General features: G+C 33.4%; 2 protein-coding genes across 4 annotated transcripts; one reads left to right on the top strand and one right to left on the bottom strand.

Moving 5' to 3' along the window:
- The first annotated feature begins 7 nt into the window (after positions 1–7).
- Positions 8–14,704, top strand: LOC124544382 (G1/S-specific cyclin-D3). Its single transcript, XM_047122908.1, has 5 exons — positions 8–403; positions 2,528–2,749; positions 8,731–8,893; positions 12,121–12,242; positions 12,353–14,704. Exons 1-5 carry the CDS (start codon positions 170–172, stop codon positions 12,533–12,535), a joined length of 924 nt encoding a protein of 307 aa, XP_046978864.1. The 5' UTR covers positions 8–169; the 3' UTR covers positions 12,536–14,704.
- LOC124544381 (protein lava lamp-like) lies at positions 14,642–27,986 on the bottom strand. 3 transcript variants are annotated; one of them, XM_047122905.1, is made up of 10 exons: positions 27,670–27,986; positions 27,125–27,254; positions 26,762–26,875; positions 26,418–26,575; positions 25,961–26,159; positions 24,620–25,765; positions 24,412–24,519; positions 17,711–24,275; positions 17,117–17,271; positions 14,642–16,161 (listed from the first exon to the last, which is right to left on the bottom strand). In XM_047122905.1, the coding sequence occupies exons 1-10, from the start codon at positions 27,790–27,792 to the stop codon at positions 16,082–16,084; spliced, it is 8,778 nt and encodes a 2,925-aa protein (XP_046978861.1). In that variant the 5' UTR covers positions 27,793–27,986; the 3' UTR covers positions 14,642–16,081. The 3 variants fall into 3 exon arrangements, with proteins under 3 accessions (XP_046978861.1, XP_046978862.1, XP_046978863.1); XM_047122906.1 differs by having other exon boundaries at positions 26,762–26,872; XM_047122907.1 differs by lacking the exons at positions 26,418–26,575; positions 26,762–26,875; positions 27,125–27,254; positions 27,670–27,986 and having other exon boundaries at positions 24,620–25,767; positions 25,962–26,161.
- Positions 27,987–27,989: the final 3 nt, after the last annotated feature.

The raw sequence follows: 27,989 nt of genomic DNA, 5'->3' as shown, positions 1-27,989 counted from the left end.
GTACGGGTACGGGCGCCCGCCGATCACTGTGACTCAGGCTCTCGCCGCCGAAGCATCACAACGTACTCGCTCGGCTTCCGCTCGGTGCGCTCGATCAGCTGTAAGCGACAACATTACAACGCGACACGCGAAGCAAGCGAGCCATACATAAGCCGCTGTGCGGTGTGCCATGGAGCTGCTGTGTGCGGAGCGTGTAAGCCCCGGGAGCGCTGAGAGCGCACGGGTCGGGCCGGCGCCGGCGCCGGCCGCTGCTGCCTCCGACCCGGTGCTGCTGCGCCGCCGCGTGCTCGACAACTTGTTGCGCACCGAGGAGCGTTACGCCGTAACTGCTAACTACTTCGGCACCGTGCAGACCGAGATCACTCCCCACATGCGCCGGCTCGTCGCCGAGTGGATGCTAGAGGTGAGCGCACCCGTGTGATGCGTCGCACGCGCATGCCGCGCCCACACCGCCCGGTCGGCCACCACTCATTCGCCGCCTCGTCGACCGTTCGCCATTTTGTTACTCACCACTCAACCACGTGTAGGGTCTCTTAACCAGCGGCTGCAACCATGGCTTATGTATGCTCTTTCGCCACTCGCTCACCCAACGACCATAAAAATCTGTATCTAAAAAGTATTTACAATTTAAAGGTAAACTTTTTGATTAGTTCGTTATTTTGAAGCGGTACCAGAATAACAGTGTCACATTCTTTCTTTGTTTACACGATCAGCTGATTAAGTTTTCGTTATCTTTGAATGTGATTCCTATTGGAATCAATAAAATGAAGGTTTTGTTTTCTTCGTATAAAAGTTGCTTATCATACGTCTGAACATTGCAAATAATGAGAAAGGGTATGTCTATGATATTTTTTAATATTGATATCAATGTTTTGTTTTAAAATATGGTGCAATTAACTCGTATGTTATTAACTTTACCAGAATAAATCGCTAAAAGTATTGTATTTTAATCATTGGAAAGTAGTGGTACATAGCGCTTGCTCGGGAGTCGGGTAGAGAGGCGCGCGAGGGGCCCCCGGCCGGAACGCGCAGGCGGTCGCCGACCGATGCGACTCGCTCGTTCTATTTGAATAATCAGCTGATTTTGACACGCACACAGCTGACGCCGGACGCGCACTATCTCTCGTTAATATCACATAAACATACGATTGTACAAAATTAACGTTTTATAAAAATTATTAGAAAAGTCACTTTAGTTTATATGAATAATATTTGTTTTTTTGTTTGCGTTAATTCATTAACTCGGTAAAGTTATACAACTTTTTGACCGGGTGTATATTACATACTTAAAAAATAAATAAGTAAAATGAAAAAATAGATTAGAAATTTGAGGGCGTTTGTAACCAATCAGCTGTAAAATCGAGCTCGGCCACGTGGGGTTCGGGCAGCGAGCGCGACGGTTGCTGACGTCACTCAGCGCAATGGCGGCGCAATGCGCATGTGCCTCCTACTTTACAGAGTTTACCGACACCTCGTGGTTACGTACCGTCTAAACCAGTTGCATACCTACCAAATTTCAGCACAAGCAGACCGAAACAACTCCCGTGGATGTGAGGTCACTGACATCGTTACTACAATTATTAACATTCAAGTTCAGTCTCAAAGTACAACCGATGTCCTCAGCCAATGTTTAACTTGTTTAATTGTTTTTATCATTGATGTATATGTATGCATAATACACATTGTTATAAAATACATTTAAAAAGTTTTCAGCTAACGATTGAAAACCGAAAAAATTAAGTAGCATACATATACATATGTAATATCCAGCTCAAAACTAAATTAGAAATAATTTTCTTTTGTTACTATTTATATCAGAAGTCACGGGAATTTCTAACATTACAGCGATATCGCATTCGTTTTGTCACATAGTTTACAGAGCGTTGCATGTGCGCTAGCGCTAAGTAGGAAGTTCGTAACAGAACAATGGCCTGTTTCGTTGTTACATACGTTAATCAGCTGACAGGTCCATGAGCGTGAGACACTCAGCTGAGACGGCCATGGGATGCGCATGTTTTCTTAACGCTATAATAGAATCAGAATCCGGGCTCTCGAATTACACCGTGCGAAACTATGCGAGGATAAATTACGGCTCTCGTGACATTCTCCGCTTACTGAATAACTAGTTCATTACAGTGTCATCTGCTTTCACTCCCAGTACCTTTCGATAAATTCCTGTATTTACTTAGTTTCGTAACAGCAACTTTCAGAAACTAATACTCTTTCTATCTTTTACTGCAAATTGTCCGTTATAGTTACACGTTACATATTACAAATACTTAGGTTTTGTTATAAGTTGAAAACTGTTTACCGAATAACGTTCAATAACCGTTGTCGATAAGAAACTCAACAAGTAGGAAAGTAATGCGCTTTGTATTATCGCAATATGTATGTATTACAATTTATGAAATATATAGGTTATCAGGAACTCCGGATGATAAACTCAGTACTGGGTGTGCCGCGGTTTTGATATTTCTAAGAATACACGACACTTTATAAAATAGACTGACTACTGATACCTTTCCAGGTGTGTGAAGACCAAAGTTGTCAAGAAGAAGTCTTCCCTTTGGCGATTTCGTACTTGGATAGATTTCTGAGTACATGTATGGTCGGGAAGAGCCAATTACAACTCTTGGGAACCGCCTGTTTGCTGCTCGCATCTAAGCTACGAGAACCGAGTTCTCGCGGCCTGCCCGCTGAACTGCTGGTGTTCTACACTGCCAACAGCATCACGCTCACAGACCTCTGTGTAAGTTACTCAATATTTCATACATTATAAAATAATATATTGTAACAATGAATTCAAACTTTTTGTTGTAATTAAACTGTATTTCGGTGCGTATAGAAGAAATCGTAAAGTAATAATTTAAACATAGATCACGTCATAGCTGTATCCAAATACTTACGTCAAGTACATATTAAAATCGTTCTTTAGCTCATATACATATACGTTACATGTGTGATATTTCATATTACTTAACTCAGCTAGAGATAATTTAGATTTTTTTTTGCAATAGGATATAATGGTTACAATTGTGTTTTAAATATCGGTACATAAGTTATTAAGTTAGTCTGCAAGCACGTTGCATGGTGATGCGATCGTGGCGCGCTAAAGAAGCTGGCAGACGCTTTCGTGTCGCTTTACTCCGCTGATTTCTAACAACCTCGCCTCTCAACGAGCGTGGAGATTGGAATTCCAGATTTACGACGGCTCAATTCCACCAATAACGGTTTTACGTACATTTCAAAATACTTTTTAAGACCACATAGCATCACTATGCACTAAGGTCAACCTTTACTGTTCCCAAATATCTTACGAAGTTTACAACTATGAATACTTTAAAAATACATCTATCCAAAAATAAGTATGTGTCACACATGATTCAGAAGAGGTAAAAGATACATATAAATAAACGTTTATTATTAGTAATCTCAAAATATTTTGTCTTAAGGTGTAGGACAAAGTCGCAGTTGAGCGCAATTCGTTCTTTGGTCTAGAGGGCAATGATAATTATACATTTTAAAGATTTAGTAATATATTAATTGATTTGCGATTCATTGTATATGTATACATCTTCGTTATATTTTTGAGCTCTAAGTTAAGGTGCAGTGTGAGGTTGCCACATTTGTGAATGTAGTCTAGTGCCGTGTATGGTTCTTAATTCCTAAGGGCGTTGGCATTCGTTTACTTTCGAAATAGCTCACTTTGTATCAGCGTGTAAGCGCGAATTGGCAGTATGTTTTCGTTATCATTGTCATTAGTTTCAATTACGTAATTTATTAGTACAGTTATATTTACAGGCTACGCAGATTTAATATTTTTTAGGTAATTAATACCAACAAATGAAATCTTGAAGTGTGTAGCATTTTCCAAATATTAATAGCTTGATTGAAATATGAGAACAGAGGGAAAATGTTTTGCTATTTACATTCATATTACACTGAGTCGATGTCTGTTGCATTTCGGGCGCGTCGCGGCCACCCGACGGGGCCCCAAGCGCCAATCGTTCAGTAGATAATAAGTGCACCGCACATCTTTGTGCGTCACATTTACTCGACCTGTTTTTTTTAAATGCATTCAATGACACTTGTTCTTTCCCCTTAATTTGTAACTTATCAAATTATAAAGTCACATAACATAAAACATTTCCCGAACCGTCTTATTGAACTAACTTCATATTTTAAAACTTGTATCAAATATCTTTAGAGATGTACAACGTCTGTGACACGAAATTTCGTCAAAGATTACCACTTCATTGTATTTTGTGGTAATGAAAAAACGTTTAGAGCAAGATCGTTCTGGTTGATGAAGAATGCGGTAGGGAGCGGTCTGGGAGGAGGGCTGCCCTGCGGACAGTGTCCCCTAACGAGCCGACAGCCTTCTCGGAAACACCGCCGAACGAGAAGCGCGTTTCAATCAGGCCAATTACAGGCGAAGTACGCCGTTTATTTTTTCTCACGCCCGCGACCGCCGCTAACCTTGCTTGTTTGTCACATCACTAGTGCGAACTATCTGATAATATAAGACACATGAAATGGCAAATTCAATTGACTATTTTTAAATGATTCGTTTTTTAACGCCCGTGAGCGTGTTTCGACCTTAAGAAAAGGATGCCAGTGCGATACCTACTCGAAACGTGATGATAATCAAGATCTAGCGCTGACTAATAATTTACAGCTCTTTGCTCCATAAAACGATGTCTATTGTTTGACTATATTCTGCTTGTGATGCATAAATAATATTAAATCGTCTATATCAACGTTACCCACACTAAATTTCTTTTAATTTTTCCATTTTAAACTGTTTTGTTTTAATCAAAGAAATAATGAGTTTTTTTCTAAGAATATAAAGCTAAATACACAGTTTATGAAACATTTAAAGATCGCTTTCGTAAAATTACAAATCGCTATACGTTACGTAGCAATGTCGTAGCGCCTCTACGTTTATTCGTAGACAGGTAGTATTGAACAGATAGCATAAGTACACCGAGCGGAAAGTATATTTACTATATAAAATCATTTATATTGGTTACCCGGCGTACTGTCTGCATGGGAATATTAAAAAAAATAATAGCTTAACCTGTAATAACGGCGCCGTCACACTCAATGCATATAAAATTACGCTCATCTTATGGGAGTTCATCCAAGTGTGTCGGATAGGAAGCTACAACCGTAACCCCCTACATACCAACTAATATTTTATGCTAATGGCGCATATTAAAAATACCTAGCTCAAAATGATTTCGATATAACCACAACGTCTGCTTGCTCGCGTGGGCCAGGGTTATAACGTTGATTGTGCAGCTCAAAGCAAACCGGGGTAGAAATAAGCAAAAAGACCATGCGCGCTCCGGCATCCGTGCCAGTCTTAATACTGGGTTCCCGCGCTCTTTGCCCGATCATAAAACCTGTGCATTCTCACATTCACAGTACGTTTATTATAATTGAAGCATTATTTTATGAGCTGTCGTACAGCTTTGTCAAAAGAAAATTCAATAACACAACTCGTGTGTCTTTCTTTAATGAGAACTACTTAAGATTGCCGCCTATATTCGACGAAACCGTTCATTGATAAAAATAAAAAAGACGTAGTTGTTGTCACGTCCTCTTTTACTCGTATAAATTTGTGAAAGTATAGTATAAATATTAAAATGTTATTAGAGACCGGCACAAATATTGCTCATAGCAATTTTATCTTACGCAGTTCGTGATAAAGAAATAAAGAGTCAAAGGTTACTGGATTCTATCGTTCATACATAAAATAAAAACAATATTTAAAAATAAAATAATGCGCCCAAATTCTTAAACAAACAAAACTTCAAAGTATAAAGTCATAACAATTAAAATTGAGAATTAACATTTTTTATTATTGTTGAGATAGGTTAGTTACATATTCGTTTTGGGAAATTATACATACATGCATTCACGTAGCATGCTTATGATAATGTAGGTAATATTTAATTATTGTATTGCTCCAGTTTCCTCATTCGCGAATAAGGAAATTCTATTTGTCGTCGTAATTACGAATTGATTATATTAAACAACAAACATGGCTCTCGCACATTTTGTAGATTACAAATAGTATTATTTGCACATTGAAGCATACAAAGATTTTCTCAGCTAAATGGCGAATGTATGTTTGTCAATCTCACGGCTGGGATACCTTTGTTTCCGGCGCAAATAATATATCTCCCGCTAGCTTAAACAAAACCTATCTCTATGGATTCAACCTTGTGCCCTTTTGTCATCTGTATTTTCAAAATAAACACGTAAGAGAATGTTACAATAAAAAAGGTCTTTGTTCTGTTTGGTTATTCCATTTCCATTATACTTTCTTCTTATTATTTCCCACGAGTACAGTCGCCGGAGTATTGGGAAGAGTAGAGGGGAAGGGGTGACGAGAACCAGTCGCATTCCAATCAAGATGTGGCCTCGTCTACACTGATGTTTGCCAAAGACTTCGCCGACTGTAGCCATTACAATTCGTTATAATAATCACCGGCTCTCATAATAATCACATCGTCGTGTATATTACACCAGTTTATTAAAAAAAACTGAAAATAATATATTGAAACATTTTAATATTAATTAATACTTGAAGAACTATAGAACGATATAAAGAAAAATAAAAAATGAGTTTACTTCTCCCCATTACTATAATTGAAAATATTGTTGTTAATTCTCTAGAAGGTAATAAAATTTAAATTTACCCTTTGAATAGTTCACTTTATATGCGGGCGTTTGCCATGTCGTTATAAAGTTTGAATTTTTGTGGTTAAAAATGTGCGACATGTAACCTCAAAGCTTTAGATTACGCTTTAAGCTTCGTACAAAATATAAAACAATTTAAAATACAATAAAGTCAAGTCAAAGTAAATCAATTTTAAGGTTGAAAACAGTCTTATTATACACTATAACTACTCGACTGATTTAAATGTCAGTTAGCCTTTGCAAGTCAATTCAGCAACTATATCAATTTACAGGAATTTGCCGCTATAATATATTACGTAAGACTTACTATAGTAGTATGCATATCACGTTGTAAAGAATATACCCAAGGTAACTTAAGCATTCATGCCTCCTCGATACTATTCCGATTGATGGGATGGGCTAGTCATATCAATGCGTAGCGGGAGAACGAACATGGATTAAAAAAATTAATTATATTTAATTTAACTTAAATTAGTTTCAAGATTCTATTTAATTTTAAATATTTTATGCTATGTAGCGTTATGTTACTGTATTTATTGCACGACTATAATATAGCGTAGTCACACCGCTCAATGAAATTGGATAAAGCATGGGAACCAACCGTGGAATTCAGAATGTGTCGCGGGCGAGGGCTGTTTGCATAGCTCACTTTATTGGCTGTAACGCGGTTCGATAACTGCTGCCGCCATAGCCAGGCCGCCTTGCAAGCTTCTCTAATGAACACCATCCATAAATTTACGTTATGGCATTCCGCACGTCGCGAGTTCTGTGCCGCTTTCTCACATCCTGCACGATTTCAAGTAAATAAAGTTCAACAAATTATAATAAAGTATTCTCATATGTCATTGTTGAATAAAAGTCTAGATCATCTACATATCAGTTTTCATCGTGGCAGCAAATTCTGCGGTGAATAGTTTATGAGCTCATTGTTTCCGAAGCTTTTCAAAGACCCCAATCCAAAAGAGATACGGAATCTTTTCAGTTCGCGGTCGACCCGCATACCACTGTCATGGTAACTATTATACTTTCGAACACCTTTTCTTTATATCTTCGGTATTATTATTATAAATTATATTTATCCATTTAACTTCGTAGGTTGATGCTTAAATGTCATGAAGCGAACCGTCTGTTACACGATACTATATCGTGCGAGTCCCAGTGATGAGACTTCATTCATTCACAAGCAATTCTTATCAATAACCGATAGGTTCTAAGGTTTTTTTTTGTCACGTGAGTTTGAGCTTTAAAGTAGTGCGAGTAGAAGATAAAATCGTTAATGACATAATAGTTAACTTTTGCTGCTGCGTCCGACCCCGCCTTTGAGTTAAGTAAACATCGAGTATTATCTGTCAACGGCCATGCATTGCCTTTGCTTGTATGCGTTTGTGTGAATACAAAATAATAAAGTTATTCATAAAATTGGTCATTCATATATATAGCTTATTTTGCGTATAGGGGTTGAAATATTACAATTTACTTAATTTTTGTTTGTAATGTCGAATTATTGTAATTAGGAGTTATTTTTATATATACTCTCAAAACAAATGTATGTATAAAATATGTATTAATATATATTAACTACAATATTATTTTTATGAATAATTCTAATACTATTTTATTTAAATATGAATAAAGGTATTCAAATTTTGTACACTCATTCGGTATAATGCGTGTTTATTTTATGTATAAAAAGATATGGATAAGCAGCTTGATCACATAACGATATCTAGGGACTCGGGGACTACCTACGCGTTGTTCCGGGAAGTCGAGCAAAACGGCATGTTTACGATTACAACGGATGTCGTGGCTGGAATGCAACATTATTGTCCCAAACGATCAACGCTTTCTTTCACTAATTAATTATATGAACTCAAATAAGCGTATCACACGAGTTTTAATAAACATCAAAGCGAAGAGTTACGTTTATCATAATTATGATACGTTTTTTATCATTTCGAAATTAAAATTATTTGTGACGATTACTTTTGGTATTTATGAATACGTTTGTATTGTCAACAGAGCTGGGAGCTGTTGGTGCTTTCTAAGTTGAAATGGGACGTTGCCGGAGTGACAGCGCACGATTTCTTGCCGCTGCTGTTGTCACGGTTGCCTCTACGAGGGCATGTCAACACGGAAATGGTCCAGAGGCACGCTCAGACTTTCATCGCGCTTGCAGCCAGAGGTATGTTTTAATTATTTTTTGGTAAATTTAATGATAGATTCATATGAAGACTCGTAAAATGGTTTTATGATTACGCTTGCCAGCAACATTAGCTAACAATTAAAGTATAGGTATATAAACTACATAATTAACTTGCGATCGTCACAACTAAGTTCGAAACCTTTTGTTTGCGGTGGTAGACAGTAATTAGCATCTCGATAGCACGTCATGTCACGACAATGTCGCACTGGGTCCGCTTAGGTCGGCATGTGTATAATATCATGTGTCACTGAACCTCTATACATCTAGGAGATGGGTAGGATGAGTACTATGGCTATTGTCTTCATTTAAATTAAAAAATGTTGACCTTTATATCACTTCATTAATTAAAGCGTTAGTTACTATGCTCTACCACGTATTTTGTGTTTTTCAAAGTATCGTCAACGTTCTGCAACTTGTGCTTTACACACACTTACAGATTAAGACTTGAAATTATTTGAAAGTCTTAACACAAGTGCATAAAAAATATTTTTAAGCAATTTCGGACAAATTGCATATACATTCGTTTCTTGTAGAAAAGATAAGAAAAGTGGGCGCAAGGACCGGAGAGGCGGTGAGATGTGAATAGGTTTGTTTACAGTGAGGGTAGAGTGAGGGCGAGGGCGCGTGTGTGTGGTGCGCTCGCGCCGGCGGCGGCGCCTCCCACGCCGCTCGCCCGAGCGCATTCCAGCACGCCTCAGGACTTCTCCCCGCACCCCCCAGACCCCCCGTATCCCTCTGGGATCATATGTTTTTGTGCAACGGTTTTTGTTGTTCGCCGCCGCTGTCGTGTTGTTTTTTTGTCGGTGAAGTTCACGCTACAGTTCTTTTATTTCACTCACTCCTCAGATATCATCTCTTACATGTCACGCAGTGGCTAATTCAACATATTATATTCCTCGTTTGTAGTCAGTTTTGCTGAATGTAAATTGCTTATCCTTTTTGAAAAAAATATAAGATAGAAATTATAGGGTGCCATTTGATTCGTATGCTGCCTGTATGTGATACAACGATCATATATGCCTCGTGATAAATTGAAAAAATAAAATATAATACATAAGTGCTTTTTGATCTCGTAGCACTCTCGTGTACCATTCGTTATACCGCCCAGACCTACATTATGTGTCATTATATAAATAGCCCAAATTATACTCTTTTGAAAATGTATAATAACTTACTAAAGATATTAAACTTATGTTCTATTATGCAATTTACTATAACCGTGAAGTATTTTCTGAACAAATAACACAATTTGTCTTTAGCATTTTAAGATAAGACCTAAACGTTTCAAGTATGCCTGATTAACGAAACGACCGTTATAAAGAATATTCAGACATAGTTGAAAAGACGACTGGCGGCTTCGATTACGTGAAGACAGGTATCTTATCGGACAGGTACGAGTATGTCGGGCGGTCTCACATTAAGGTAGATTTGAGCGGTTAGACAGACAGGGAACGTAGAACATAGGTGCGGAGAACACCTATTTGTTCCGGTGAGCATTACGTAGATACATGTACTACCGGCGCGGCCTCGCGAGATCGTTCACCTTGCGAATAGAGTCAGAACGTCGTGGCGCCCGCCCGCACCGTTTCCACATCTATTGGTACCTACACTTCACGTTCAAGGATAATAAGACGATTATGTCATCGTTGTTAGGCTCACGCTTATAGCTCGCGGCTTTTGTATGAATTTTATATTTCATATCCTGTAATACGCGCATTCATTAGATTTTAATAATTGTAACGTTATTGCGCTCATTTTTCTTTTTTGGTTTGTAGTTATTCATCTAAATATGTCATATTCTTTACCTGCATTTCTATAGGTATGACATTTTGCATATTGTCTCATAATCGAGGATGGGGTCGATAGCAAAAATGGGGTATTTTTATTGCTTAGTCTGACACATTGTCCGTTGCAATAGCCGAACCGGTCGTCGCGCGGTAAAAGCGGTAGGGCTTCGATGTTTGATTAACATCAGATTATGCAAATGCTTCCAATGAGCGGCCGCTCTCGTTGTTTCATCTCATTCGTTTTGTTCCTACCCTACTCGTACCTTTTATCTCGAGTACGCCGCCACAAAAAATCTTAAATGATGCTGAAAGAGTATTCGGTATCCATACACTGCGGCAGTATAATGGAATATACCTACTTAATGATGAATTGAGCTCTTGAAGAGGTATTATCTGCAATTCTTAATAATTTAAATATAAAGATATTTTACATAATACGGTAAACAAATTGAACTTTGTAATATCACATATATATATTAATAAAGATTTGCTAGTAAAGTATGTAAATAGTACAGATATCCAATTTAAACGCATTCGCCCTCCAAGGTCATTCTGCTGATTTTCCTGTTGTGTTATCGTTTCAAATAAAAATAAGCATTGCGGGCATGCAAAATGATAAAATATACGTACTTGAATATAAATGAAGTATTTAAAATGTATGAAATGACTTTGTCATCGATAATTCCTCACAGGCCCTTAAAAACTAAATTTTAACGTATTATTAATTGTCGAATCGATGGCAGTATTTTTAAATTATCTTTACGTCTAGAAATTTCTCCCCACATTTAATTACATGCCAATTATTTTACGGTACAAATACAGGTTGTTCAATACAACTCGAGCTGTTCAGGCCCAAATCGGTCCACGGTAGAGCCTTTTTAAGAGGTATCTGTATACGTATAATGGTTTTGCCAAAGCAAGTCCGTGAGAAATATTCCAGTAAAACGGGCGCGGGCTATGGAATGCGGGCGCGAGGGCGGATGCCGGCTCCTTTGAGGCTACACTCTCCAGAAAGGGACCAACAACCTGCGGGAAGGAGAAAAGAGCATTTCATTATCGGATACGAGTGTAGCCTCTACGCGCTAATGTATTCGCACTCGCGCTTTGTAGCCGCAAGTCGTTGTCGCAGCAATTTGCCTTCTACATTAACACTGAAGTAATCACGGCATTTTTATGTAATAGACTTATTCACATCCGCTCCAAATACACTTGTACATTGTCAAAGCGTGCGTGACCTGCTTTTAGACTGATATGCAGGCAAAGCGCTCATTTGTTATTTCAATCGTATTTGTAGCGTAGTTAACAATGCTAATACATTGTAGATTGCAACAGGAAATATCAATTAACATTTCAATTTTCAGTTATCCATACTTAATATTTTTATTTATAAGTCTTTGAATTATATTTCTCTTGTTACAGATTATGAGTTCACCTTGTACCCCGCTAGCACTCTGGCTTCCTGCAGCATCGCTGCTGCACTACGTGGCCTAGAATTAGACGGACATCTTCCGCGTTTACATGAGCTAACTGGCATTGACCCGGTAAATATCTATATAACGTTTTTTCATATTAAAACACTACAAGTTTTTTACTCTTTTTTTTAAATTTTATATTATATTCAATTAATAACATAATTTTCATTGTTTTATAGGATTGTCTGCAAACATGCCTGGAGCAAATCGAAGAGATGGTGCAAAAACTAATTGAAGAACGCGTCGTTTCTGCCCCAAACGGACAAGGCCGGGAGGCGGGGGGGTGGACGCCACCTCCGACCCAGGACAAGGCTCACAGTAATGCCGCCACCCCAACTGACGTCCGAGACGTGCATTTTTAAATAACCCAGTAGCGTGTATCCTGGCCAGCAGTTCGGCAAGGAAAAATTGTTTTAATTACGGTGCATTAGTACGAAAATACTATAAACTAAAAGAATATGGCGGTGCATCCGTGGTTGAGGACTGATACTAAGACTGACAAATGCACGTGTTCAACGTAGGTATTACTCACTGCGCGTGTAGTCTAAGGATTTATGTGTACATAGTTTTCATTAATCGTAAGCCCTGCGTGCTACTTTTTTGCCTCTAGTCTAAAAATTAGCAATCAATATAGGCAGAGGCATTGCACTGAAATATACAAAATTTGATTTATCTTAAGAAATATGATTATATTTTTCCAGCTCTAGTTGTTATCTTGAAATTAAAATCTACCTCTTTATTTTTAAGATAAAAATTTCAATTTTGCTTGACAAATACACAAAAAAATTCAAATTCTTCAAAAATCGGTCGTAGCAAAATTGTTAATCTGGGACCAAAGCAAATTTTACTAAAAACAAAAGTATAATTTGGATTTTCGATCAAAATAAATTTTATTTAAGTAAAAACAGTGAACAGTGACCAAAATTACTTAAACGGTTTCAATATATCAGTTTAATTCAGATCCAAGAATAGTTCTTTGTATATCGGGGGAAGGCAATAAATTACGCTTTTATTTTGTAAAAACTTTAATATAATATGTATAGTATGTCAATCTTTAACACAGACAAATAGATAAATGACATAACCAACACAATTCTTCTGATATACACATTAAATTATATTATATTATTATTAATTTAAATATAAAGTAGACGAAGGGCTAAATGTTTTGTTTTGAAGATTCTCTTTTTGTTCCTTTTTGACGAATGTTGTACCAACTATTATCTTTAGCGTATAAGTACCTAACATTTAATGTGATAGTGTTAGAAAGTTGATTTAATTTGAAATCATAGTCACTTCCAGTCATAATATGTTAACTTAGGGGTACTATGTCATTGGATTAATTATAGAAAAAAAATGTGATTTTCGTAACATTGGTAAGCTAGGTTTACATTTAGTTTTAAAAGTTTACTTTATTGTTCCTACAACTACTGAAAATAAAATTATGCAATAGTCAAGTTTAATAGTTTTTGTACTTAATGATTCTAAACTTGAACGAAGAGGAAAGTTAAACACTATCTACCTACATTAAAATATTGTGATATAATTTCCACAGATAATTAATATTTTGTAGAGCTTAAGTACGGGTGGAGAATGCAAATAGTATGTTTATAATAATAGTAAGTGTTAAAGATAGAAAGCTAATCGTATATTATATCTAAGATCTACATTATTTTTAATTGTTTAATCTGCATTTATATAAAGTTGAAAATATGTTATTGAATAATAATAGTCCAATGTCTTCCATTTCTAAGATATAATATGTATCATATATACATATGTAATGGCATTTATAAATCTAATTACTGCCATTAGAGTATATGTTCATTATTCACTAGACAATTTATATCTTTCTAATACCACTCAAATAAATTTATTATATTAGCCATTATGCTGTATAAATATATTTTTTTCTAGAAATAAATGTAAATATATACTATTATGCTGTAAGCATGTGGTGCCATAAGTAACACTACTTTAAAGTATTTGTAAAATTATATTGACTATGTTAAATGAATATAAAATTAAAATACTGCATTCTTTGCTATCGCCTAGAACAGTAAAACAGATAATAAATACTAATAGTTAGCATGGTTGTGGTACTACTACCTAAATACGTAGAATCTTCAAATTTGACTATAAATAGAAATAATATACTATATTATATAATTGTTTACATGTATGTGGGAAAATATACGCATTAAAAATAGTAAATTTAATGCTTATTTTTGGCTTTTTAAATAGATTTAAGAAATATGATTGTTATGAAATAGAGTAAAAGTATGTAGTGGAAAATTAAGATTTTCCCAATGTTGTACATAGTTTATAGAGCTGTAAAACTCTTAATAGAAGTGATCTTTTCTATTGTATTCTATTAATTAAATTTTAAAGTTGTATGACACGCGAAGTTGCGGAAATTTGATTTTTTTATGTGATCATTACGTTTTAAGTTGAGTATCTGTACTGTATGGTTGTTGCGAATTGAGATGTAGATATTTAAAACAATACGACAATAAAAAATTACAAAATTATAGTTTCTTTTATTAACACACGGAACAAATATTTACCCAAAAAATACCGTAAGGGTACTCCACCATATCTGTAGTAACCCGAAAATCCGAAAGTATAATGTAAATTTAAATAAAACTGCATTTTAAAATAATTACCATTTAATGGGAAAACAAATTTACACTTTCATATACAATAATCGCATTAATCACTTTGAAATCTGTTGATTAATTTATTTACAATGAATAATATATACTATAATTAATTTTATATACCCATAACATTACAAATAATACAATGAAGTGTTAAAAAAGATTGTAATTAAAAAAGGCACAATATGTTGTTATCATTGCCTATTACTTTACACATTAAATTTACAATCCGTTAAATCAAATAAATTCATTATTTAACACATCATAATTAAAACATAATATATGGCTGTTTTAAAAGTAAAAGTTTAAAAGCATTCCATGATTACCATTTTATGACAAAATTGAAATTATTACTAAATAATATTTATTTTAGAATATTTGGGATGTTATCTAATTCTTAAAAATTTTAGCGATTGAATCCAGTTGTGAATGGTTGATGTAAGAAATATAATAGGTAGAACTAATATTGGAAGATTTATTGGAACTTACATTAAGGAAAGACATGGTTCTGAACTAAAATTTCAACAAGAAGCTTTTCGTTCGTTTGCACACATTTTTTCTTTATATCTTAAAATGTATGATTCAAAGAACACAACAGGACATTGTTGTGGCATAATATGTATATTTATTATATTAAATAATAATAAAATAATTAAAAACCAAATTAATTTGAAGAACTTTCTCTGGTCAAGCAGTCTGACGAAATATGTTATTTTTCTTTATTTATTTTTTCCAAACGAAAATATCTTCAATTTATATTTTTACATAATTATATATTGGAATGAAAAATTTTAGCACCTTTTTTTATTAAAACCGACTCGATTCGTCGTTGCCAGTAACAGTGTAGTGACATTCTGATGACATCTGATAAAATGTACACTAAATAAATATTAGGTAAATTAAGCAAGTGTTTTTACTTATATACCTTTTCATCATAAAATTTCATCAAAGAGTTGCTTATGTAATAAGCAGAGTTAAGTAAAAATAAACAGAAAGAATTAATTAAGAAATGCATTTGCAAGATTTTTAAAAGAAATAATATTACCAGGAACATCAACTAATTATACTGATACTGGCGTTATTCGTTTCTCGATAACAAGCTTGATAAATGCACAATTTGTAACTCTATGTTTTATTTTTAAACATTATTCAATTGTGCAGTGCCGTGGTGACAATGTGAAGGGCAATAGATGCACTTTCATTTAGAGCTTAACCTTCCTAAAGTACTATGTTTCATTATATTTGTGTTCACATATGTACTACTTTAGGCGTGCTCTTCCCTCGCAGCCAGTTGAGAAGAACTGTTGGAGTACTTTGGGTGTCTCGTGCTATAAATAAATAAAGAAAATATTAAGTCAACATTATTATATAACCTAAAACAAATTAGCTTACCGCTGTCTGTCCCTGAGTATGCTTAGATCTTTAACATTAGACAACGGATTTTGTTGCGGTTTTTTTTAATAGATAAATTGCTTCAAGTGGAGTTTTGTTTATAAAGCATGAACAATATAGTAAAGGAATACTGATAATTTTAGATGTTTCTAATGTGATGCCGTAAATAAACAAATTTGAAGAATACTTTGCATCAGTATTGCATCTATGCAAAGCCGGGATGGGTTGCTAGTTAATTATAAAACTCAATATAAATGAAAAATTGTACAAGTATGCTCCAACAAAACACTTTCGAATCGTTATGTATTGGTAAAGCTACTACAGAAAAGTTTTCAAGCTTGCCCTAAACTTGTGGGATAATGTGAGTGAGGGATATACATAGGGAGCTTATCTATTTAAACATATACTCTTGTCTCTCCTACGCAGCCCCGCCGTGACCCATATCTTACGGCGTCCTCAGTGGAATGCTCGCTCGCTTTGGCAACCCATATGCTGCGTGTACGATACAGTTGACATATTAAACACATTCTAGCCGTGCCTATGCCTTATATTATTGCCATATCTATCTTGTAACGTTTGTATGGCAATAATATGAGACAACATCACATACATTACTCTGATCCCAATGTAAGTTGCTAAAGCACTTGTGTTATGGAAAATCAGAAGCAACGACGGTACCACAAACACCCAGACCCAAGACAACGTAGAAAACTAATGATAATCTACATTGACTCAGCCGGGAATCGAACCCGGGACCTCGGAGTGGCGTACCCATGAAAACCGGTGTACACACCACTCGACCACGGAGGTCGTAATAATATATGGCAATAAATTAGTGTTTAATCTGTAGAATTCGAAGTGACAACTTATGTTAAATGGCTCAATACTCACAAAGTGTATGATGAGCTTGAGTCAGTTGTTCAACCGCCTCCGCTGGTAAGTTGGCGACATCTCGTTGCAACAGACGCATACCTAGTTGCCGTTGTTCGCTCTCGTGACGGAATCGCACATCTCGACTGTGTTTCACACTACGCAGTTCAGACAACCTGAAATAAAAATTAAGTAAGAAAATCAAATATACTTTAGACCACCGAAAGAGAAACTTTGAGCATTACACAATCACTTATCTAAAAATAAATAATCAACACAAAAATGCCACAAAAACTATTACTGGATATTTGTCAGGTCATTTAAATTTTTGGAGTTAACAATTTTTTTATGAGTACTAACTATTTTTTATTAAAATCTCTCTGAAAGTAAGATATGAAAAATGAATGTACTCTTAAATGAAGACAGATTATAGAATATAAAAAATTTTAGAAACAATAGAATGAAGGCCGTGATAGCAGGAGCCATTTGTAATAAAATAAGACTGTTGATATAAATACATTTAGATTCGTTATAAAGATAGATAAACTGCTTAGTTTTATTTTTATTTGTATAAAGTATAAAATATGTATGCAATACGTGAGTAACATTACTTACTTGGCTTGTAACTTTGGTCTATCCCCATCAGGATCGCTTATACTGCTGCTGCGTGACGTTTGCCCTTTATGCGTGTCGACAAACTGGCGTTCTTTTTCAACATTAAATGTCGGCAAATCTGAAACTCCTTCGTGACTCGAGCTTGTTGAAACATCTAATCCTGCTGAATTGCAACGCGACTTCAATTCTTCATAAGACCGTAAACTATCAGAGAGTCGTAACTGGAGCGTATCTCTTTCTTCTAGTAACTGAGTCAATTCCATTGTAAGTTCTTCACACCGTACATCTCTTTGATGCAACATGTATAACGCTAAATCTAACTCAGCTCTCGGTACAGCATCCAAAAGATCTTTATCTAGACTAGCTGCTGATATTCCACCCTCTTGACCCTGCTTTGTATCAGATGAAAATGTTACATGTTTCTCTATTTTAGTACTTGCTGCCCTCAATGTATCCTCTAAACTAGATATTTCATCCTTCAGCGTTACAATTTCTAATTCTTGACTTTCTAAAACTGTTTGTGTTTCAGCAGCTCTGTTTGCATATTCTTCTAAAACTTTATTTAAATCACCTATTTGTTTATTAAGATTTGTACACTCGATAATTTTTTCTTTTAGTGATTCAGAGATACTATTCTTTTCATCTTCAATATCTTTATGCATCTTATCAAAGCGCTCAGTATTTTCATGCATTTTTAATCTTAAAATTGCTAATTCGGATTCCTTTTCATAAGTCAAGTCCTCCACTTTCTTTTCGTATTCAATCAATTGCTTCCTAACATTTTCAAATTCTTCATTTCTTTGTGTTAAAGTGATTGTAAAGTCTCTTGTTTTTTGATATATCTCACTTTCCTTAACCTGAAGTTGCTTAGACAAGTCTACTAATTTATTTTCATAAACATTTCGTATTTCCTCGATTTGTTGATTCAAGTTAAGATTAACAGATGCGGTTGCGTCCAATTCCGTCCGGAGATTTTTCAGTGTACTTTCATAATCGTCACACCGTAATTGATTTTTGTTATTCAACTCTTGAAGCATTTTTTCATATTCTTCTTGTTGGACAAGAATTTTATTTTCATGTATTAGTTTCTCATCTTCCATTTCTGAACGAAGCATATCAAGTTCATTTATTACTTCAGCATATTTAAGTTGAAGACTTCTTAGTTGTTCCTCTTTTTCTTGTAACTTAGTTTGCAATGAACTAATTTGTTCTGATAAAACAATTTTATTTGTTTCTTCTTGACTGGACGACTGAACATTTTCAAGAAGTTGTTCATACTTAGCCTCTGCTGCAGTTAATTGTGTTCTAAGATCACATTCTATTTGTTGAAATTCAGCTTCCCTCTGTCCTAAGTGTTGCTTCCATAATTCGGCTATTTCAAATCCTCTTTGGTCCATAGCGCTAGATACTGACGAACGTAACTCAGTAACAGTTGACAAAAGTTGGTCATTTTCTGAATTAAGGTTTTGTAATTTTGCATTAAGATCGCTTAATCGTTTTTCACAATCAATAGCTTTTTCCGTCAGACTTTTGTTTTCCAGTTCAAGATCGCAATTCTTTTTAGCTGCTTCATCAAGATTTTGCTTTAAATTTAAGCAATGTTCTTCCAAAGTGCTATACTTTTCTGCTAGTTCCAAAGCATTAACTTCATGTTTGTTCTGTACATTGAGTTTTTCAGGAGATTGTGTCATTTGAAGCTTCATATTATCAAGCTCAGCATTTAATGAAGTTATCTTTGAAGTAGCTTCGTTTTCTAAAAGTTTTAGAGATTGAACTTCTTCCATTAGTGAACGATTTTTATCTAAAAGTTCATTCTCACACATTTTAAATGTAAACTGATTCTCTTCAACAATTTCTTTTAAATGGACATTTTGCGTTAATAATTCACTGTATTGTGTTTCTATTTTTTGTAAATTTTCATTAAGCGTTGCATTACTTTCTTCTAATTTCTTACACTTATCGTTAAGTTCCTCAATCTGCAGTTTTAATTTTTCACAATCAGCACATAATTTTCTTTCTTCTAATTGTTGTTTATGATAGTTTAATTCACTTTCCAACAGTTCTTGTTTCTTTGTTAATTCTTTGTTATATTCATTAAGATTGTTACAGTTATCGCAGGTTAATGTTGACTGTTGATGTAATTTCTGAGTAAGTATATTTATTTCTGCCTTTAATTGTTCCTGTTGCGTGGATAATTCCTTATTTTGGGCATTTACATTATCAATTATCGATTGTAATTCATCATTCTCTTTCTCTAATTTTAGTAACTCTTCATTTACTTTCGTTTCTTTAAAGGTTCGCTGGGTTGATACAGACTGCGGATTTGGGCTGGAATCCTTACCATCACCTTCCCATTGTAAGGAAGAAAATTTATCATTTACTTGCTTAAATTGAAACTTCCACATTTCTAACTCGTTATCCATTTTCTCTTTCATTTCCAATAATCTGTCATTAGCATTTTTGAACACTTCGTTTTGTTTCTTCAAGGCTTCTTTTTCAAGTTTTTCTTTATTAAGATCTGTATTAAGTTCCTGAACTTTTTTCTCTAATTCTTCGACATTGTTTGATAATTCATTTTCAATAGTCATATCGAGCATAGATGATTGAGAAATTTTCTTTGTTAATTGTAAATCCTTTGATAGCATATCATTTGCAATTTTTAATTCTTTTAATTTCTTTAAAGCTTTCAATAGCTTAGTGTTCGAGGTATCAACTTCTTGTTTCAGCTTGGTGTTTGTTTCGTTAAGCAGTTGAATTTGTTGATACAACTGTGAAGAACCTGGTGTTACAACCTCTGATTCTTCTGTACTTTCAAGCCCCCAACCTTCCTCAGAATTAAAAGGATCATTTTCTTCTTTAACTTCATCTTCTTTGTAGCATAGGTATGACTTTTTCGGTACAATTACTTCCTCTGTTACACCTTCCGAGGTTGAACGCGTCTTTCTTGGATTTGTCTGGATGTTTTCAGATACTTTTTTTACTACAGGTTGAAGCAATTCAGCGTCTGATATTATCTGTGACTGAAGTGACAAAATATCAACGGGTTTCGATTCATTGTCCATTGCTTCTATTGTAGATGAAATAGTCATTCCTTCAGTTTTTGGTATGTTCATTTCGAAAAATAGTTTTTTGTTATCCATTATCTGTTTGATTTGTTCATCTTTTTGTGTAAGTAGGTTATTAAGATGGTCATTATTTTCTTTGAAAAGGTTGATATCTTTTATTAAATTATTTATTTGTGAATTTGAATCTTCGATTTTTTTAGTCAATTCTGTATTTTTATTTTGTAAGTCTGATATTTGGGACAAATATTGTGCTTGTAAATGCTGTATTTTATTACTTAGTTCTGTAATTTCTTCATTTTTACAATTAAGTATTGAATTCATCTTATTAATTTCGCTTATGTACTGTTCAGTATAATCAGGTGAAACTTCTTTTTCTCTGTGAGTAGATCTCTCAACTAACATCTGATTGTCATGAGCCATTTCATTAAGCTTTATGTTTTGACGCTCAATAGTAGTTTTATATTCATTTAGTTTTGATTCCAGCTTACACACATGATCATTGATTTTTTCATACTTTTCGCTTAATAGCTTTTTTTCTTTAATAGCATTTTCAATTTGTGTATTAAATTCTGATTCTAATTCTTCTATGTCCCTTTTCTTTTGTCCTAGCAATGTGTTATGATCGTTTGTAATTTTTTTAATATTTGATTCCAGTTCTCGAATATGCGATTGATATGATGATATATCGGTTTCTATAGTATCGACTTGGGCTGCTTTCATTTCTAATGTACTATACTTATTTTGCAAATCCGCATAGAATTTTTGTAAGTTTTGGTATTCATCATTAAGATTTTGCATTTTGTAGTGCAATTCTTTATTTTCACTTTCGATTTCCTTTAATTGTTTTTCAACAACTCTATCATTATCGATAAGTACCGCCAATCTACTTACTAATTCATCTTCTTGATTTATGTACTCACTATAAGCTTTCTGTTTTTCATGTAATTGGATATCCAGATTATCAGCTTTCCTTTCTAAAGATTGGCGCCCGTTCTCCATAGCGGAAATACTTTCTTCGAGGCGGTATATTCTGTTTTTATATTTATCAATTTCTGACTGTAAGCTTTCAATATACATATCACGTTCCTGTACCTTTGCATCATGACCAAATTGCACCTGCGTTAACTTTTCATTCAAACTTTCAACTTGACTAGATAGTACAGTAATTTGTTCCAATTTTTGATTTAAATCACCTTCTAAACATGATAATTTCGTCAAAAGATTGGCATTATTTTTTTGGTCAATTTCAAATTCCACTATTTTATTATTCAAACTCTCAATTTGTGCCTTCAGTTTATTATTTTCATCACGAGCAAAATATAAATCTTTGTTTATTAAATCCAATGATTCATTTAATTTTGTAATCGTTTCTACGTCGTTAGCATGGTTTTTATGTAAAACTTCGATCTGTGATTGTAAATTCAAAATTTCTTGTGACTTCTGCTCAAGTAAAATTTTTTGAGATTGCAAACGGTTGAACTCTTCTTCTGCGTGTTTTAATTTTTCTTGTAATGCAGGTATGGTTTCTACTTGAATCAAAAGTTGCTCATAATGTTCAGTTTTATTTTGAAGCTGTTTTTGGGTTTCGTGGTATTGATTTTCCAATTCTGTGTACATTGCCGACTTTTTCTTTATATTAACAGCAAATTTTTTCAATTTCTCCATCAATTCTTTATTTTTAGCTTCAATGGCAGATAATTGTTCATTTTTATCAACCGAAACAGAATTCAATTTGTCTTTCGCGTTATCATATAATTTTGTAAGTTCATTGATTTCATTGCTTTTTTGCACAACAATGTTATGCAATTTTTCATTTTCTATAGATTCCTTTCTTAACTGTAACTTTATTTCATGTATTTCTTCATCACGTTCTTTAGCCTGTAATAAAACAGTTGATAATTCATCAGCTTGTTTTTGTTGTTGCATCTGTGTATCTTTAATAAGGTTTTGTTTTTCTTTCAACAATTCTTGCAGTTTTTGTATTTCTTGTTCGAGGTTGCTACTTTTATTTTCTAGTTTGGATTTTAAGGATAGTAATTGTACTTTTTCTTCTTCAAGTGTTCTTAATTTTTCCTCATAGTCAGACAAAGTCTTTTGATAAAGCGAAATTTGTTTATTTAAAGATTTTATATGTTCCGAGTTTTGATCCTTTGCCTTCTCGTCTTCAAGTAAATCAACAGTAGATTTAAGTTTTTGTGATAGGTCATTTAATTTAGTTATTTGGTTTATGTATTCCGACATTTCCTTATCTTTCTGTTGCAAAGTATTACTGTAGTTAATAACTTGTTTTTCATATTCCAACAAAATGTTTTCCAACTCATGAATTCTTGAGTCACGAGCATTTATAGCTGCATTATACTCTTGATGTACTTTTTGTATCTCACTTTGCAATAGCTCATGTGTTTGTGTTAGATGTAAATTATGTTCTGCTTTATTTTCATTACTTAGATTTTCTACTTCTTTCTTTAATTGATTATTCTCATCAGTTAGCTTCTTGATAGTTTTCTCCTTTGAAGCAATGTTTTGTAATATCTCTTTGTGCTTTTCTTGTTGTTCTTCCAATGATAGTATTTTCATCTGACAATCACCAATTTCGTCTTCTCTTTCTTTTATGGTATTTTTTAATTTGAGAATTTCTTTTGTCAACTGTTTTACAGACTTCACTCTACTAGCGCCTTTATCGCCAATAATTTTGTCATCTTGATGTACTGTTTCACCGACTGACCCGTCTATTACATCCTCAGCACTTAACGGTTTGACTGCTTCTGCAGTTTCTCTTAATATTTCACTCTTTTCGTGTTTAAGGTCTTCTATTTGCTGATTTAGTTCGTCATTGAGAGAGATAAGTTTATTCTTTTCGTCTTCTAGTATATGGACACTATTTCTTAAGCTATCACATTGATCTTTTAACTCTTTTATGTCTTTGTTTAATGATTCATTTTCTAATGATAAATTATTCATTTTTTCCATCACTTCCTGTCTTTCACTTGTAAACAATTCTATTTTCTTTTTTAGCTCCATACTTTCTTCCATTAATTTTTCTTTTTGCTCGTGGCTTTGAGAAATATATTTTTCTGGATGATCATCTTCAATTTTCTTTTCTGTTTGAAGAGATTTATTGTATTCCTCAAGTTCCAGTTTTTCTTGTGTTGTTAATGACTCTACAATCTCTATTGATTCTGCTGAACTTACTTTTTCAGCACTTAATTTTTCTAGTTTATCACTAAGCTCAATATTTTCTTGAATATAATTTTCCAACTTTTGAATTAACTCTTCTTTTTCTTCTTGTAGATTTTTTATAGTTCCATTCAATTGCTCTTTATCCAATTTTAAGTTGTCAATTATAAGATCTAGCTCTTTTTTAGATGCTTGCAACTGATCAATTTGCTCTTCTAATTGAACAGACTTCATTTCTGAACATACTTGTTCATTTTGAATAAAGGATATATCTGCCAGCTTATCTTCCATTTCTAAATTCTTCTGTTGTAAGCTGTGAAGCTCTGAAACATGGTTATAACGTCAGTCTGGAAACTTACAATGTTTAATCTTTTTTTTTACTTTTTGTAAAAAAAAAGCTTAATTTTGAACTTAGTAAAATTATCAATACTAATTACATATACAATAAAATATTTTTACCTTGGACCAAATCAAATTTCTGGGTTTCAAGTAAACTTATAGACTTAAGTCTTGCCTCGGCTAGATTTTCTATTTCGACTAATTTCTTATAAACATCTGATTCAGTCACTGTAAGAAAAGATATACAAATATAAACATCAAAATTTTAAAGTATATATATGATTATAAACATAAAATTTTTAATTGAGAAATGTAACGCTGTACTTACATCTTCCACTATCATAATCAACCAAATGTAGTTGAAGATTACCTTTTTCTTCTTCCAATTCTGCTACCTTTTGTGTGAGTTGGTGTATCTCCTCATTTAACTTTACTATTTCACCATTAGCGTCAGATACTTTACTGAAGTTTTCAATCGTCTTTTGCATTTGCTTAAGTTTTAATTTGAAATTAGACTTAACTTTAATCATATTTTTATTTGCCACGTCAATTTCATCATTAAGTGTGGCTATTTGATTTTGGGCTTCTGTTAATTTATTTTCTAAATCTTTTACGTCAGTCGACGTTGTTTCTGTATCACCATCACCATCTTTTTTGATTGCTTGTTGTAAATCAACAAAAATGCCAATATCAATCATTTCTTTTTCTTTTTGTTTGTCAACTAATGATTGCAATTCTCTTATCACTTCTTCTTTTTTAGTATTTTCAGATTGAAGCTCCGAAATTAAAGTATCTTTTTCAGATATTAAATATTCTTTTTGTAAAATATCTTTATTAAGAGATTGAAGTATCATATCTAATTTCGGTTTGTCAGATTTACCTTTTTTGTCTTGTTCTTGTTGTGCAGGTTCAGCTGACAAATGACTCCAAGGGGACTTCATTTTTGAAGCAGCATTTCTGCCACCTTTGCGCACAGGAAGAGGACTACCTTTTTTACTTGGTGATATGTTAGTTTTTGTTTCTTGATTTATTAAAGCAAGTTGACTTTCAAACTCTTTATTTGCATGTCTTAACTCACAATTAATCTGTTCCAACAACTCAATTTTTTTTGTTAATTCCTCCATATTACTTATTTCAAGGGATCCCTTTTCTTCTTCAGGATCTTTTTGGTCTTTGACTTCAGTTGTAGGGAAGTCTTCAAGCTGCTTAATTTTATCCTGTAATTCATTGATCTCTTTAACTTTAGAGTCTAACTCTTCTGCTAATTTAGAATGAGCAACACTTATGTCAAATCTTGAATTTTCCAATATTGTATTCGCTTCCTCAAGATTTTTTATTTTATCATTTTTTTCTTCTATTTCATTTATTAATTTTAATTTTTCTTCCTTCCATTCAGTTTCCATTGCTATAAAATTATTTTGCATTTTTATCATCTGCTGTTTGGTATCTTCTAGTAAATCAGTGGTATCTTTTTCTGAAAAATATTTATAATATTTTGAAATGATGAGCCACAATTTCTATTAAGAATGTTATCAGTTTCGTATTGAATGATGTAAGAACTAAGTTAATCAATTGAATGTCACACAAATGTAATAACTGATGAAACATCATAATTTTGTACAAAATAAAAACACAAATAAGAATCTACATTCATATATTTTTCACCAACCTTTTTTGCTCAAACTATCTGACATTAATGTTGTAGCTTTATTTTTTGCTTCTATTATTTGATCTTTCTCTGTAATTTTTTCTTGCAAATCTAAAATTGTTGTTTCCATTGCTTTGACTTTTACTTGCATTATACTTAGACTGTTATCTTTTTCTTTTATTAAATTTGTAAGTTTTGTGATGTCAGTTGTGTTAGAGTCCTGAATAAAATTAACATTAACGATAATACAATGGTAAATCATTTATATGTAATAGTAAATGTGAGTCATAAGTACTGTTATCAGCTCTTAATACATATGAGTTTGTTGTAGAAAACTTATAAAGTTTTTCTGTAATAATTGATTTATTGATTCTTACTAATATCTAATTGTACTTTTAAACATAGAATATAAAAATACGGTCATAAATTATATGTTGTTATGTCATGGATATGTCAACATACTTAAAAGTAAACCCACCTTTTTCACATCTAATGTATCAGTTATTGAATCTCTTCTTGTAGTTGGGACTACTTTTTTCATTGGCCTTTTACTTATTTCCTTATACTGTTTAATTCTTTCCATTAATATTTCCTTTTGTTTTAAAGTATTAGCCAGACTTTCACTAATTCCAGGAACTGAAATAAAAATGGGAATCACAATAAGGTTTCGATAAAATATCTAAAATATATTTTTACTATTGTGTATATAGAATAAAAATTATTTTATTATTCTTTTAAAATCAATATTAATCCTTACTCTGTCCTATGTGGGCTTATTAAGTTATTACCTGTTAAAATAAAAAAATAAACATTGTTACTCACTGTTTAGTGCATCTTGCACAGACATTGCCGTAGATGTATCTGTTGCAACAGAATAGCTAGTTTTTTCACTTATGGTGGTTGCCGCTTCAGATGCTGTATCTCCAACATCTTCTTCTAGAAATACACAAAATAATAGATTACATTAACTTATAAATAATCAAAATATTTTCTCTACATTTTAAGTCTCATGAATTTATTCATCTACATCAATAAGACTGTTTGAGAGATGTTCATTTAAGAAACATAAATAACTTTGGTGTCTGTTTATACTTATACTTAAAATAGTGTTAATCAGCAGTGATTGAATTTGATTGGTTTTTGTAATTGTGACAAAAGACAGCACAGCTGCGAGCAGTTCCTCACCGAATGGCCGACCCAAGAGTTCGGCAGTAGCTTTGCGGTGTTCTTTAATCCTTTTAGATACAAGGGCAGCATTTTCTAAGCATTTCTGAGCTCTTTCAAATTTAATCTGCCTCTCTGAAGAGATTGAATGCTGCAAACAAAAATAGAAAGAAACAATAGAAGTCCTTTCATAAGTTTTGTATATGATTATAATAAATTAAATTTTGTAATTCCAATAATAGTAATGATAGTCATAATTATCATTATTACATATTCATTATAGACATACAATTAAGTTATTTCATAGAAATGAAATATGTCTAATATTATAATGATTAATGAACATAACGTTATTAATGCTCAGAGAATTGTTTAATTTTTTTTTTAAATATTTAGATTTACTTATAAATACAATTTATGATATAATAATCAATTATAAATAGGAGTTGCTTAAAAAATCTAGATAAGAACCTTGACTAATATGGAGCAATATGGACCAAATTGAACCAAGTATTACTTCACTTCGACGTTACTTAAATAAAATCATAATAATGTTACTTATTTACCTTGTTATGGGTTACACTTCCTGCAATACTGGACACTTCACTTGGCGCTGCTAAATCAGAGTCAGAGACGTCAATTTTTTTATCCTGCCCAGGATTTTTATTGATGTTTGTACTTTCGGACATTGTATGTTTTCTTTTGCCAACATTAAAACGATGAATACAAATGCAATGACTCAGTAATAAAGAACAATATCACAACTGGATTAAATCGAGAAAATACAACACAAAGCAAATTACCAAATAAATACTTAATAATTTGCCACCACTTGGCACTTGTTATTGCTTGCCATTTTTCATGTACAGAATTTCATTATTTGAAC

This window comes from Vanessa cardui, chromosome 4 (assembly GCF_905220365.1).
Source record: "Vanessa cardui chromosome 4, ilVanCard2.1, whole genome shotgun sequence".
In the NCBI taxonomy this organism is placed as follows: Eukaryota; Metazoa; Arthropoda; class Insecta; order Lepidoptera; family Nymphalidae; genus Vanessa; species Vanessa cardui.
Note: the sequence above shows the minus strand (reverse complement) of the source record. Positions and strands in the feature narration are given on the sequence as shown.

Excerpts from the sequence above, each read along its gene's own strand:
- LOC124544382 (XM_047122908.1), top strand. The coding sequence starts at position 170 with ATGGAGCTGCTGTGTGCGGAGCGTGTAAGCCCCGGGAGCGCTGAGAGC. Across the intron at positions 404-2,527 it reads TCGCCGAGTGGATGCTAGAG|GTGTGTGAAGACCAAAGTTG; the intron begins GTGAGCGCACCC and ends ATACCTTTCCAG. Across the intron at positions 2,750-8,730 it reads TCACGCTCACAGACCTCTGT|AGCTGGGAGCTGTTGGTGCT; the intron begins GTAAGTTACTCA and ends TATTGTCAACAG.
- LOC124544381 (XM_047122905.1), bottom strand. The coding sequence starts at position 27,792 with ATGTCCGAAAGTACAAACATCAATAAAAATCCTGGGCAGGATAAAAAA. Across the intron at positions 27,255-27,669 it reads GAAGTGTAACCCATAACAAG|CATTCAATCTCTTCAGAGAG; the intron begins GTAAATAAGTAA and ends TTTTGTTTGCAG. Across the intron at positions 25,766-25,960 it reads AGATAGTTTGAGCAAAAAAG|AAAAAGATACCACTGATTTA; the intron begins GTTGGTGAAAAA and ends AATATTTTTCAG.